Below are 15323 nucleotides of genomic sequence, written 5' to 3'. Positions count from 1 at the left end.
TGTTCACTGAAAAAGTGAATATAAGTTAATGAAAACACTCGTTGTTATATGAAGTAGTGAATGATTTAGAACGGTGTTATATTATAACCATAGTAAAGATGTTCTCTAAATGTAACAATTATGTTACAGTTGGTTCGACTTGGTGAAAGTAAAGGTGATGAGAAGAATGCCGAACATGATATTGCAGTAGAACTTGTAAAAAACAACATTAAATGGATGAAAAATGTCGACCTTGTAGAATCATGGCTGAAGGGACTAGGATACTAACGGCGTACAGAATTATAATTTCAAAAAAAAGTAGTTTATGGCCGGTACCGACATATTTTAGAAAGTAAAAAAATACCTTTAAGACATTATATGATGCTCGGAAAGTAAATGCACGACGAATTGCTTCAGCAGGCAAATTGAAAAGGCATTGATAATACATGTTGAATCATATTATGAAACAGTTGATGCTATGAAATCTACCAAAGTTCTAAACTTTGTTTCAAATGACGCTAAACTCAGAGGGAAATCGGTGACAAAGCATAATTATGCTGTTATATATCTATGTTCCTATATATTTTTACACACATTTTTACGCATATTTTACAAGACTCATAATCAGATTATTATACATGTATATCAATTTATGTAGTAGCTTTAAATTGCGAATATATGTTATTTTGCTTGCACAAGTTCTATAAGTATGTTAATTAAAATGTAAAATGTTTGTATACGATTGTTATATCCTACTCTTCTTTTATTCTTCAGTAAACCCTATTTCGATACGAATTCTTTATTAAAATAGTAAACATTACCTGTATAAAAGAAAAGGATGAGCACCATCCCCTCAATGTTGATGAGCAGTGAATAAGAAACTAACTCATAAATTACAAATACGCTCGTAATGGGGCAGTTAAAACAGAAAGACACGGTGCTTATTATCAGTTTGAAAAAGTTTTTTCATACCCGTTACGCAAATGAATGCGCAGATTTTATCTTCCAAATGGAAAGTTAAATACTGTGCCAAGTCGATTTGTAAATGAAATGAATGTCAAATAGATTTTCCTGATGTTCAGAGTTGGGTCAACTCGTCATATGACCCATGATTTCACCCTTCATTCAGACAATTTATATGTTAACTGGTAGAATTATCAGCTGTTCCTGATATACTTAGTAAACTCCTGTATCAATTTGTGAACATTTCGACAATTAAAGAACAACATTCTGCACCGTTTGACTATTCAGCATCTAAATATTTCATTACATCGGGAATTCCCGTGTTTGCGTGTGATATCACTTCGTAATATTACAGCTTATTATGTTTTTGCTGAGCATATTTGAAAACAATTAACGCCAAACAGGTCACGATAAATAATAAAACTGCTCATTTAATCAAAATCACACATTTATTCTGCAATAATATTAACCCTTATGCACATTTTAATAATTTCATCATAATATTTATGTATCGGTTCAAGAAGTGAAAACGTTATGTCAAGTGTTTGTCTTCATCCTTGTACATTGTTATAAGGTTTTATCTTCGTGCCGGATCAACATTAAATCACTCATTAACTTTACATTCAGAATCATTTCTTGAACATCAAACCATATGTTTTCTTTCGCGAACAAGAAGAGGAAGATTATTTTTGTTACAAGTTTTTATAATTTTCGCAGAGCACTTGAACTCTTCAAGATAATCGTAAATAAGTGTTTGCTAGACACAAAGAAAGTCTGAGAACAACATTTCCAAAAGGCCAGATGATCTTTTAAAAATGTCAATATCAAGACTCATTATACATAACACTTCCTACATCGCATTGGAAAATAACTGAGCGAACAAGTTCCTTATTGCAACACAAACCTGTTTACATGAAACATACTTATATCTTTGTATGAAAAAAGAGGCTTAGATCTACTGAATGTGATAAATCACACGCCTTTTTGCCTTGTGACTGAAAATGCTTTTCAACCCTACAATAAATAATGTCATCAAAATTATATGACAACATTGACAATAAATAAGCAATATAAAGTATCCGGCAGAATCTCACATTATCAGTCAAAACGTTGTAAAACCACATCATGCTAGAACAAATAAACGCATCAGGACACTACACAACTATAATTTCCACTTTTTCGTTTGGCATGCGCCTTCTGTTTACTCTGATCAGGGTCTGTTGTCACGACGACACTTTGGAACACACCTTTTATTCCAATCATATTAAGTGCGGAGCATTCCACATACTCCTTGGCACCAAGACGCTTGGCTAGTTTTATTCCTTGTAGCAATGATGTAGGCTCTATTCCTTGTTGTTTAAGAGCGCCCATAATTTCTTCATTTTCTCGAAGATCTGTTTTTGTTCCCACAAGAATAAAAGGTGCACCAGGGGTTAATTCACTTATTTCATTCAACCAATTATCTTTGACATTTGCAAGCGTCTGAGGATCTGTTACACTGAAGCAGACGAGAAATATATCCGAATTTGCCGCAAACACTTCCCGTAATGAACGGTAATTTTCCTGAAATTACGGGATGATATTTTAAATTTATACAAAAATATATCATAAGTTCAAAAAGAACAAATAAGATAACAATCAGGAAATAACATGAGTAGTTTATAGTTTTCCGGTATGTACTTTGATTTTGGTTTACTTCAAAGAAACTCCGAAATAGATATAGATCAAGATAGTAGGATGTGTCTTGGTACGATAATAAAAATACATGATTGCCAAATCTTGTAAAAACAAAAGTGTACACATGAAACATAAAAGTGACTAGATATATGCATATCTATCGTTACAAGTTTCATGTTTGCCCTGTCTAAAAACGAAATATGTTTTCGTTTCTGAGGCATGACGGGCCTTTAATTTTAGAGAATAACATTAAAATTATGGTTAAAACTTCAAAATACATTTGTTTGTAGGCTTCAAATTTAAATAAAAAAAAGGATTTAGTTTAAAGGGTCTTGATTTGAAAATAAAAAGATGTATAAATAAGTGTATGCAAGACTTTTTCTGTTTCATTGATGATAAATCTCACCCATGCAGTTACAGTGTATAAAGCTCTATATCTGCTGCAAAAATATATTATTCTGGTTTTGAAAAATAATGCTTTCAAAATGCTTGTATGAATAAGATATTGTATTATATTGCTTAAAAAGAATTGGTGCATGTTATAAACCATTGCTAAATGGTTAAACCCCCTACTTAAAATAGCAGCATATTTTTTTGTTCCGGAACATTTTATTCTGTTTACGAACAATATTGTACACAATATTTGTGTCAAATAACAGAGATGTTTAATGATTCAAGAATCGATCATAAAATTATGGAAATAATATAATTTTACTATTATTAAATGTTATGAAACTATTTCATAAGATGTAGATTTATACCCTAATCTGATAGAATAATGCACTGAAAGAGTGCACTTATGTTTCGGCTGGGGGTAAAACACAAGAGATGATATTTCTTTATTGGTCATAAATATCCTTTGATCCATCACAATATTTTACTAGCCAGGTTTAACACACGTGGTCGGGATTGTCAACAAATTAGGACCTCTTAAAAGGGGATAGTCAATCAATTAAGATTGGTAAATATTGTTGGTTTGTTGTGCGCTGACAATTGTTGGGATAAGTGTGCCTTGATGTTTTTTATCAATTAAAATTGTTAAAGTGCACGTAGTCGAGTGCAAGTCCTTAAATTGTGGTGTACACGGCATAATATTTCAATCTTAAAAATATTTAACTAACCTACATATGAGAGTATAATAATAATAATACAAATGATAGAGATATGACTAATTACTTGATTTTGGTGACTATACACGTCTAATTATTGAAAATTTGAACAATTATGGTGAATAATTATGCTAAAACATACAGTGCCAATTGTGTCGGTTAGTCCAAGTTCGATTGTACCATCTTCTGTTTCCAAAGTAACCGGTACTTCAAACGATCCTTCGCTACCAACTGAAATGGAAAATAAAGAATATTTGGTGAAAAGCAGTTTGGAACGTATACCACTGACAAATCTCGAATCACTTACATTTCGTCGATGTGGGTTCAAATCCCTCTAGTGACAATGCCTTTTAAAATAGAAAACATATATAGATAGTATATGCACAAAGCGTCTGAAGTCTTACCAAATTTCACTTAAACGTCTTCAATAACATATAGATGGGCTCTTTTGCGAGTTCTTCTCTCAGACAAGCCGGAAGTCACCTTATTACTTTAACAGTGTCGGAGTGACTTAGAACTCTTCATTCTTATGGCAATTTCCTTTCAGTACTGTTCAGCCAACATAGCGCTTGAAAATGATTTCTTCATACATGATATAGAACTATATAATGACATTTAAAACTGTCAATATTAATTTGTAATATGAAAAAAAACTTAATACACTATATATACATGTATAATGCTTCAGCGTTTTTATTGTTGTTTGGAACAGAATCAATTAAGAAGAATATTGAACATTTTCCCATTGCTGTGTGCCCTCTTTATAAAACAACTAACTGTACAACAAACCACATTCACAAGTATTTAGCATATTTACAATCAAAGTGCAATGGATTTGCCTTCCTTTGAATTTGGAACAATCCAATCATTGTTTCGGGGATTTCAACATCAAAATAAAAATTAAGCTACCACTAATATAACGCCTGGTCAGGCTTCACGGATGTGCTGGCTGGCCTGGCTCTATACTGATGGAAGAGGCTGATCACGTTTGGTTATAGCAGAAATAGGGTAAAGTCCCGTTGATAAGTGTAACGCATTAGTCGTTAGTTAAAACATATACATATATATTATTGACGATTGATAGATAGATATTTAGCTTAATCGAAATACTTAGTGCATGCCTCCAGGAAAATTTGCATAATTTAAATCTTGTATCATGATCATGCATATACAGTTTATACATTTCAGTTAGGTGTCATGTAGGTGAAAAGTTGCCTTTTTATACTCTATCGTGTTGTGGTTTAAATGAAAATATTACGACTAAAGAAGAAAATCTCAAATCTGTCACTGTGGTACAAAAACCAACAAAAACAAACCATAAAAAAAACAAATACAAAAAACACTAATATATTTTAACATTCACTAAATGAATATGAAAGAATTGAGCATGACATTCATTTATAGACTTACCCCTTACTGTTCCTTTTGAATTTTCAAACAAACTTTGACAGCATATATCTTCGTCGGGAAATTTATTATTAGCAAATGCCATCAGCAAACAAGTCTTGCCGACGCCACTATCACCGACCACCGAGACTTTCACCTTTCGTTCATTGCCATCTGAAATACGGCTGGTATCAGTTTCTTCCATCATATCTCTTAATGTTTAATAAACAAGTAAAGAAAAATAAAATATAGAAGTAAATCCAGGCGGAATTGATTAGAAAGAATATCCTTCATCCACGCCAACAGTCCAACTTCATCACTTTAAACCATTTTTAATCCTATTAATTTTCATAGTGTGTCCTTTTACCAAGACTTCGAGACTCAGTTAAAGTGTATCCACAAAGTTTTCAACACTGCCTCTTTAAAGCTTCATATAATAATAATCGATGACTATTATTGAAAGCTGAATATTGCGCCTTGTTTCAGAGTGACTTCCTTAATAACTTATAACCGGATTTTGTCTCTATATAAAAGCGGTGACATTTGCCTATGAGGACTTAAGTGGTGTAATTTCCGTAAATTATACACCGAGGTCTTTATCTACGATTGCAAATTATTTCAGAATGCATTTGATACGAACTTATCGAGAAGAAAAAAAAATGTTGATGATAAAAATGACCACAGTTATAGTCTATCGAAATTAGTTCATTAATTTATAAATAAATACATGTACGATAAACTGTTTTGAAACATCTGAATATATTACGTTACACGCGCTCTAAGTGTGATGAATCATGTGGGTCACGCCTGTGGTTTGTTACGGATGTTAAAGTGTGTTTAGAAAACGAAATGACGTTATATCTACACTCCAAATTGGTCCGAATCACGCTTCTCTATCTGGAACGATAACTTGACCTGGAAGATGATTGCTGGTATAATATCTGACGTAGTTTGGACATTTATATAAAGAAATTAAATCATTTGAAGTGTTGCTATAAATATCGTCAAATTCGAACGATAATAATCGTATTGTTATTTCTCTGCGGGATATTTGGAATCTAATAAATAAGAATTTCACTGTTAATACTTTTAACCCCTCTATGATTTCTGCACGATCAGTATGCATTGTCACGCGCTATAAAATGACATATTAATAGTCATCCAAGGTTTATGTCAGTCGAATGTGAATAACAGCGTTCCAAAATGTGCCTAAATTTTTCTAAGATTTAAACGGAAAAAAACGTAAGTTTCGATGTGAAAATATTTTATAGAAATAAACTGCTGAACGTAGACGTCATCAGCCGATTACCCATCTGTCACTGGATGTTTCGCCCCTTATCTCGGAACACCTCCTCTACATGGTTGAGCAGGTAGTGTTGATCAGGTACTACCTCGTCTACGATGGCTGACAGGTTGGTTCATTGCGTCTTAGCCAGAGCCAACTGGACGCTCTCTCTGCAGCCTTGCCAAGAGCATGTGCTGCCGTTTCCCGGGCTCCTCCTTTAATGCCCAATGCTCCTAGCATTTTCCAAACTGACTGTGATGGAAACCTCTGCAACCAACTTCTACTGGGAAGACCCCCTGTCTTTCGAACGTTACCTGAACCATTACCTACTTTTAGCTTCCTGATTATATATACATGTACATGCACTTTACAAATAAGATTCTTATTTATGCACATAGCAAAACACTCTAACCGTATCTATTTAGAAAAAAAATAAGATAGAGGAATGAGTTTTCGGATAGGGTATATTTAACAACATTTTTTAAAAAAAATATAATCATACTAACATTTATAACATAAGATTTCTTTAAAATTGAACATGTTAGTGTTGTGAAGGCTGACAGAAGTATCGGACATGGTAAGAAAATACAAGTATTGTAAACTATAAACAAACACAGATCTTAAATTGATATCACAAAGTTCAAATTTGTATCTGAAATGGTGCATGTGTAAAAACTTTACTGGTTGCTATTGCTAAGGGAAAAAAACAGTTACATAAGATGTCACTGGTTGCCATACAAAATAAATGGATTCCTTGGAAGTCGGTGTCTGCCATGAAATTCAATGGTAGATTCATTTGTTGCTATGGAAAGTTAATGTTTGCTATGGAAGTCATTGGCTGCTATAAAAATAAACAGTTTGCTATAAAAAGTCAATGGCTGCTATGAAGTCACTAGTTGCTATGGAAACTAAGCTTTAGCTCTTGTAAACTTAGTGAAGAATTTTAACTATATACATATAAGGGAAATCTATGTTCCCCGGGGCGGGACAATTTTGACCAAAGAGCTGTAATTTGAAATATGTTGTAGAGGTCCACCGAACAATGTTTCATATCAAATATCTAAGCTAAAGCCTATATATTATAATAGAAAAAGATTTTTTTTAATTTACTTTACACATATAAGAAAAATCAATGACCCCTTGGGGCCAATTTTGACCCTAGGACTTTTTTTTGAACAAACTTGGTAGACACCCATTAGATGTTTCATGCTTAGCTTTTTGGGTTTCCACAAGAAGATTTTTTAACTTTTTACTATATACATATAATGAAAATCAGTAATCCCCTGGGGCTAGCCAATTTTGACCCCAGGGATTTAATTGAACAAACTTGGTAGACTCCCACTAGTAGATGTTTCATGCAAATTATCTAAACTTTAGCTATTTGGGTTTTTTAAAAGAAGATTTTTTAAGTTTCTTTTCTTTCAGTTTCCATGGCAAGCAGAGAACAATTTTCAAAGGTATCCACCCAAGATATTCCAGTGAAGTTTGGATGAAATTGGCTTTGCAGTTTTTTAGGAGATGTTGTTTAATGAAAGTAAAAAGTTTACGGACGGACTGACACCAGAAGAATTGTGATCACAAAAGCTAACCTTGTCACTCTGTGACAGGTAACTAAATAGGGATATAACTATGTCAAAATGCTATTTAAGAGTTGGAAACTTGGCCAACTGCACTCAATATAGCTTCCTGCAGACTATGTTCTGTAGAGAGAGACTGGAGGATACTGATAGCATATTGTCTTTAATGTAGCTGCTTCAATTTAAAAGTTTTTTAATAGTTAAATGAAAATGTAACAACAAGATAATTCAGTGGCAAAGTTTCTTTATTTTCTCATTTGAAATAATAATTACATACATGGCAATGAAAGAAAAACACACAAACAAGTTTAACATATAAAGTAGTTCGGACAAGTAAAGCAATGTAGTTAACTTATTGCACAAGAATACATAAAACGTCTTCTAATCTCCTTGTCCAGTGTAAAACAAAATAGACCATCCTAGATAAAGTGTAAAACATAACTTACCTCACTAACTCACAACATCTAAATAAATGCATATTTCTTTTGTAACATGTAAGGAAATAAATATCATAATATATAAAGCAATCAACAAAGCAGTCGTGTCTGCATAAAACATATATAACATAAGTAAAAAGAATAATTTGTCAACCTAAACCTTTATGCAAAGAAAAATATTTTTCAAGTTAATTCATTGGAAGGAAAGTACATGTACAATATCATATCAACTAGAAAATGTCATAGGTCATGGTTTTATAATCTGCTCTGTGTATTTGTTTAAGTTAATAAGAGCACAGTGTGTTTTTTTATTGATTATTTTCTACAATGCAATAATATTTTCTGGTTTGGGCACAAAAAGCAAAATGCCACTGTCCTGAAGAGTTTGCCTTTCTATAAAAACTGTTTCACATTTCCTTATTGTTACATGTAATTACAAGAAAATTCATAATGCACAATGCACTGTTCATGTATTTGATATTTCATGGACAACCTGATTTTATATGTACAGGAAAAGTAAAATTATTAAAACATCCAAAAATGGTTTCAACAAAAATACATATGAATTATCATTTTTTTTTTCGCATTCAATTACATCTTTTCATAATAACTGAAAACATATAGCGAAAGCTAAGCACCATATCCAATTTACCTAAAAATCTAACAAGATCAATAGTTAAAAATTATATACTTAGTACATGTATAATAAATGGTTCTGATAATGAATGACCACTCTTTCGATGTCCCAAGGTCTTTAAAATATAAGTTTGAAAGAACATTCATTCACAATGAATTTACAGTATACATGTACTATGAACTACATAGAATAGCAACTGATTTGTTTTTCTATAATCACAAAAGTTCTGTCAGACCAAAATCCAAATAAAATAAATTGTAAGGGAGATAATCTAATTTATACTATTGATGGGGATTTAAAAATTTTTTTTAATTTCCCCTTTCCCCTTTTTCAGCCTAGACTCCAAATTGGGCCCTTTTTTGCTAAAAAAATTTTTTGATGACAATTTTAAAAAACTTTCAACCTTTTTTTGGCCAATTTAATAAAAAAATTTAAAACAAAAAATTTACCATTTTTTTCCCAAAGGGGAACCTGATATTTATCTAACATCGTTAAAAGGTTTTTTAATTAAAACCCAGGTTTTTCTATAAATTTAAAAGGGCTGACCCCTTTATAAACTTTTTTTTATTAAAATTCACAACATGTTATTATCAAATGTATAATAACAAGGTTCTTTAATTTGCATAATTGCATTTTATCTGTATTATTCTTCGAATCTTTCTTTAGTTTAAATGTAACACTGAACTTGACCTTTGACCTATACATTTTTATAGAACAGATTTTACAAGTTTAACATGCTGATGATTACTTTATAAATCAATTATTTTTCAACCTAGAACTTGAACAAGTTCAACCATAGATGCAGCAAGTTCATGTTGTGGATGGTTTTCTGATAGTTGATTTAATGTCTGTGTAACCAGGGCTTGTATATCACTACAGGCTACATCAGGAAATACCAATAACTCTGAATTCTGAAATAAAAGAAAACAAATCAGAAGTGATGTACATCTATGATAAAATACTTAAAAACTAGTTTTTAACTGACAATAAATGTGTTAAGACAATAATATATACCATAAATTCAAAGGCATTTCCACCATAAATGTATTATCGTGTCTTAACATTTTCCATGTTTACTGTCTGTAAAGACTGACATATATATGTATACAATAGTTTTAATTGATTTCTGTTACATATGAACAATGATATTATAACAATGTATTTTTCCAAAATAAGAAACTCATAGGCTAGCCTGGAATTATACTGGTGGCATAAGCATGTTACCATCAAAATCTGCACTCAAACAGTAAGTACTATTGTCCATCATTAAATATATTTACAATGTACAAAATATCACATTTGGAAAAAAGGGTATAAGCCAATGTTACTAGAAAACATACAAATTTTTCATCAAAATTTAAAGAATACATGTAACTATGAAACTATTCGGTACTTTTTTAAAGTGTCTTTGTTATTTCATTCCTTAAACATATATTTTCCTAAGCAGTTACATTTGGTAGATAGATTATTTATTATATAAATCATCCAACAGAAAACTTACCATAGATTTAAGCCATGTAGAGAGGGCAGGGTTTACATTGGACATAAGTTCTACAACCATTTGAGCATCTAGTTTACTAAGTTTATGAGCAACACGCTGTCCTACTATAGACAGGAGATCTTGTCCTAATGTGTCCCTGTCATTTACTGTCACTAACACCTGTAATATACAGACAATAAACCCATATCAAGTCCTTATAATCTACATATTAACTATATGTAACTATAAAACAAAGCATATGGTTTTTAAAAACATTTCAATTTCGTAGTATAGAAGTTACATGCCAAAAAACTGTTTCCATCACTAAGTAACCAACCAGCACTTTTCTCCCTATTCATTGCAAGCCAACAGTTATTTTACAAATTATATACCATAAAATTATTTCTTTTGTTTTGTTTGTTTGTTTTTGGGTTTAACGTCACATCGACACAGTATAGGTCATATCGCTACGTTCCAGCTTTACTGATGGAAGAAGACCTCAGGTGCCCTTCTGTGCATATTTCAGGCACGAACAGGCACCTGAGTAGAACCACCGACGTTCCGTAAGCTAGTTGGATAGCTTCCTCACATGAAAGAATCCAAAGTCCCGGTCGGGATTCCAACCCACAGCGGTGAGGGGCAAGTGATTTGAAGTCAACGACCTTAACCACTCGGCCACGGACGCCCCTATTTCTTTTGTAAAACATTCTGGTGATACTAACATATAATACTTTGTCAATTGTTACATAGATTAGCTATTCACAGATCTAAATTTGAATAGAGATTTCAAACCATTCACAATTTGTAACAGAAATAACATCAAGACTACTTTTAGCAATGAAAAGAATATGAACATACCTCTTCAGCAAGTTTATCAAAGCCAGCTGAATACAGTGTACACACATGATGTCTCTTGACAAAGTCAAGGTCAGTGCCAAACTCCTCAGCTAATTGTAGAACAATATCCGGCCATTTTTCCACGAAATCGGCTTTTTAGGGCCAAATAATGATCGCATTGGCGACACAGGTATTAACTCTCTCATCTTGATCACTGATAGACTTATAATTCTTGTCAGAAACTTGAATAGGAGATAAAATATTGTTTGAAGGTTAGTAGAAATCATAATATTGTTTGATAAATTGTATTTGTACAACCAAACTTTATTTTATCCACTCCTGCAGATGAAATTGTTGCTTTTAATATAAACAGAAGATATGGAATAAGTAGTATGTTCTTTTCAGCATGATGCCACTGGCTACAAAAAACTTTCTATACAGAAAACAGATGAGCCGCATCACGATAAAACCAACATAGTGCGTTTGCGACCAGCATGGATCCAGACCAGCCTGCGCATCCGCGCAGTTTGATCAGGATCCATGCATTTCGCTTACCAACCCTATCACAAGTAGAGAAATTGATAGCGAACAGCATGGATCCTGATCAGACTGCGCGGATGCGCAGGCTGGTCTGGATCCATGCTGGTCGCAAATGCACTATGTTGGTTTTGACGTGACACGGCTCAGATATTCTTTACTGATAAAAATAGTATTTCCTTATTTTTTCCTGATTATAAAAAAGTAATTTAATAGTGATTTAACTAGAAATGTGTCCATAGGACACTGATGCCCCCACACGCCACTGTTCTGTCAATCTTATGACTCTAGGTCAAATATTTTTTGGACTACATGTGCCACAAGTTGAAAACTAAAAATCAACAAAGGGCCATAATTCTGTTAATTTGGTCGCAGCAAAAGAATCCTTCCTTTACTACCATCTACACATTAAGGTTGTTAATCCCTGGAAGTTTAAGCAAATCTACATCCGGTTTAAGAGGAGTTGCGTTCACAAAATTTCTACATTGTTATAAAGTGAAAAAATCAACAAAGGGCCATAATTCTGTTAAATTTGGTCGCAGCAAAAATTCCTCCCTTTACTACCATCAACACCTTTAAGGTTTTCATCCTGTAAGTTTAAGCAAAATCTTGCCATCCGGTTTTAAGAGGAGTTGCGTTCACAAAATTTCTACATAGTATAGAGTGAAAAAATCAACAAAGGGGCCATAATTCTATTAAAATTTGGTCACAGCAAAAATTCCTTCCTTTACTACCATCTACACATGAAGGTTGTTCATCCCTGTAAGTTTAAAGCAAATCTGCCAATCGGTTTAAGAGGAAAGTTGCGTTCACAAAATTTCTACATAGTATAGAGTGAAAAATCAACAAAGGGCCATAATTCTGTTAAATTTGGTCACAGCAAAAATTCCTTCCTTTACTGCCATCTACACATTAAGGTTGTTCATCCTGGAAGTTAAAGCAAAATCTGCCATCCGGTTTAAGAGGAGTTGCATTCACAAAATTTTCTACATAGAATATAGTAAAAAAAATCAACAAAGGGCCATATTCTGTAAAAATTTAGTCACAGCGAAATTCTTTCCTTTACTACCATCTACACATTAAGGTTGTTCATCCCTGTAAGTTTAAGCAAAAAATCTGCCATCCGGTTTAAAGGGAGTTGCGTTGACAAATTTCTATATAGTATCTAGTGAAAAAATCAACAAAGGGCCATAATTCTGTTAAATTTGGGTCGCAGCAAAAATTCCTTCCTTTACTACCATCTACACATTAAGGTTGTTCATCCCTGTAATTTTAAGCAAAATCTGCCATCCGGTTTAAGAGGAGTTGCGTTCACAAGATTTCGGGACGGACTGACGGACAGACGGACGGACGGACAAGTGCAAATATGCTCCCACATTGTGGGGGCATAAAAAGTATAATCAAGTAATGCTAAGTCAACATATGATATGAATTATGACAATACATACCTGTTTTCTCTGAGAGCCTATTGCAGAATCAACATTCTGTGTAGGTAGCAAGGGATGTGCATGCAGGTCTTGAAATAGTGCATGTTTCCCCTAAGAAAAAAAATAAATTTCTTATTGCACAAAAAAACAAAATAGACCTATCACTGAAGGTGATTAATACCCCAACCAGCAACTTTGACTTTTGGAAAAAAAAGTAGTCTGAAGAAAAATTTGAGCACAAACTATCAACAAAGAAATATTTCAATTAATTGTAATCGCAAATGGGGTCTCGAAATAAGCTTGCTATACACCAAGTTTGATTACAATATCTCATTCCTAACTCTTAGTTATTGTCCGGAAACCATTTTTCTATTTTTAATAAAACTGTAACGGTGACCTTGACCCTAGGGGGTCCAAATGCAATACCAACCAAGGTCTTCATATTAGCTTGCTATACACCAAGTTTGATTACAGTATCTCATTCCTAACTCTAGTTATTGTCCAGAAACCATTTTTCTATTTTTAGTAACAGTGACCTTGACCCCAGGGGGCCCAAATGCAATACCAACCCAGGTCTTCATATAAGCTTGCTATACGCCAAGTTTGATAACAATATCTCATTCCTAACTCTAGTTATTGTCCGAAAACCATTTTTCTACTTTTTAGTAACGGTGACCTTGACCTTAACCCCAGGGGGTCCAAATGCAATACTAACCCAGGTCTTCATATAAGCTTGCTATACACCAAGTTTGATTACAGTATCTCATTCCTAAGTCAAGTTATTGTCCGGAAACCATTTTTCTATTTTTAGTAACAGTGACCTTGACCCCAGGGGCCCCAAATGCAATACCAACCCAGGTCTTCATATAAGCTTGCTATACGCCAAGTTTGATAACAATATCTCATTCCTAACTCTAGTTATTGTCCGGAAACCATTTTTCTACTTTTAATTACGGTTACCTTGACCTTGACCCCAGGGGGTCCAAATGCCATACCAACTCAGGTCTTCAAATAAGCTTGCTATACACCAAGTTTGATTACAGTATCTCATTCCTAATTTAAGTTATTGTCCGAAAACCATTTTTCTATTTTTAGTAATGGTGACCTTGACCCCAGGGGGCCCAAATGCAATACCAACCCAGGTCTTCATATAAGCTTGCTATACACCAAGTTTGATAACAATATCTCATTCCTAACTCTAGTTATTGTCTGGAAACCATTTTTCTATTTTTAGTAACGGTGACCTTGACCTTGACCCCAGGGGGTCCAAATGCAATACCAACCGGAGTTTCCACATAAGGTTGCTATATACCAAGTTTGATTACAATACCTCATTCCAAACTCTAGTTATCGTCCGGAAACTATGATGTGGACCGACCGACAAGCTGACTCCTATATACCCGAGTATTTTGAACATCTTAAAGGAAATATTTATGTTATTGTTAAGTTTTTCTACAATATAGTATTTTAGGTAATTTACCTTTGAATCAAAAAGGGAGAGAACTTTAATAGATTTTATATTAAATGTTATCACAGCATGTATCACGACGGCCAGCTGATGATGTAGTTTCAGTAATCCGTAGTTTGTTGACTTCTGATCTATCGCCAACTCCACCAGCGACACTGTACCTGATATAAATAATCATATGATAATTATGTCAAAATTATAAATCTCATAAGTGTAAAGAAGGTATTCTATTCATTAATTCATACAGTCATTCACACAGACTCAGTCAACTTTGTCAGATTCTGTATTGAAAATTCATTCAGCAAAATGGTGAGTTATTAAAATTTGTTTTATACTACATGCTACATTTACATGATCTTATGAAAATCGTTCAAATCGTTAATAATAAATTGTCAACTGTAACATGTACATAGAATTTTGTTGCATTTAAACTAATGACACAACTATATGTAAGCTTTTATTGAGCTTTATAAATGTTATGAACCATATGTCAAACACTACTGCCGGAAGAAGTAAGAATGAAA

General features: G+C 33.2%; 3 protein-coding genes across 3 annotated transcripts in view; 1 reads left to right on the top strand and 2 right to left on the bottom strand.

Annotated features, from left to right (window-relative positions):
- The window catches only part of LOC132719775 (aminopeptidase N-like), a 29512-nt gene extending 29219 nt beyond the window's left edge, over window positions 1-293 (top strand). The window contains exon 14 of the mRNA XM_060703631.1: window positions 130-293. Coding sequence (XP_060559614.1) covers window positions 130-267 — 138 coding nt within the window. The 3' untranslated portion in view covers window positions 268-293. The remainder of the gene's footprint in view (window positions 1-129) is intronic.
- A 1079-nt stretch (window positions 294-1372) lies between these two features.
- On the bottom strand, window positions 1373-5782 carry LOC132719892 (uncharacterized). Its single transcript, XM_060703849.1, has 3 exons — window positions 5139-5782; window positions 3871-3959; window positions 1373-2505 (listed from the first exon to the last, which is right to left on the bottom strand). Exons 1-3 carry the CDS (start codon window positions 5320-5322, stop codon window positions 2089-2091), a joined length of 690 nt encoding a protein of 229 aa, XP_060559832.1. The 5' UTR covers window positions 5323-5782; the 3' UTR covers window positions 1373-2088.
- A 4023-nt stretch (window positions 5783-9805) lies between these two features.
- Window positions 9806-15323, bottom strand: part of LOC132719765 (rab3 GTPase-activating protein non-catalytic subunit-like) — a 53233-nt gene continuing 47715 nt past the window's right edge. Inside the window, exons 28-33 of the mRNA XM_060703620.1 lie at window positions 14812-14960; window positions 13353-13442; window positions 11545-11609; window positions 11389-11503; window positions 10552-10710; window positions 9806-9961 (exon numbers count right to left, since the gene is read on the bottom strand). Coding sequence (XP_060559603.1) covers window positions 9818-9961; window positions 10552-10710; window positions 11389-11503; window positions 11545-11609; window positions 13353-13442; window positions 14812-14960 — 722 coding nt within the window. The 3' untranslated portion in view covers window positions 9806-9817. The remainder of the gene's footprint in view (window positions 9962-10551; window positions 10711-11388; window positions 11504-11544; window positions 11610-13352; window positions 13443-14811; window positions 14961-15323) is intronic.

The sequence above is a fragment of the Ruditapes philippinarum genome, unplaced genomic scaffold (assembly GCF_026571515.1).
Source record: "Ruditapes philippinarum isolate M1 unplaced genomic scaffold, ASM2657151v2 ctg821_1_1_1_1, whole genome shotgun sequence".
NCBI lineage: Eukaryota > Metazoa > Mollusca > Bivalvia > Venerida > Veneridae > Ruditapes > Ruditapes philippinarum.
Note: the sequence above shows the minus strand (reverse complement) of the source record. Positions and strands in the feature narration are given on the sequence as shown.

Bases quoted from the DNA above. Each gene is read 5' to 3' on its own strand.
- LOC132719892 (XM_060703849.1), bottom strand. From the start codon at position 5,322: ATGATGGAAGAAACTGATACCAGCCGTATTTCAGATGGCAATGAACGA. The intron at 3,960-5,138 runs GTAAGTCTATAA...TTTCCATTTCAG, and splicing joins TTCAAAAGGAACAGTAAGGG to TTGGTAGCGAAGGATCGTTT. The intron at 2,506-3,870 runs GTATGTTTTAGC...CCGTAATTTCAG, and splicing joins TAACCGACACAATTGGCACT to GAAAATTACCGTTCATTACG.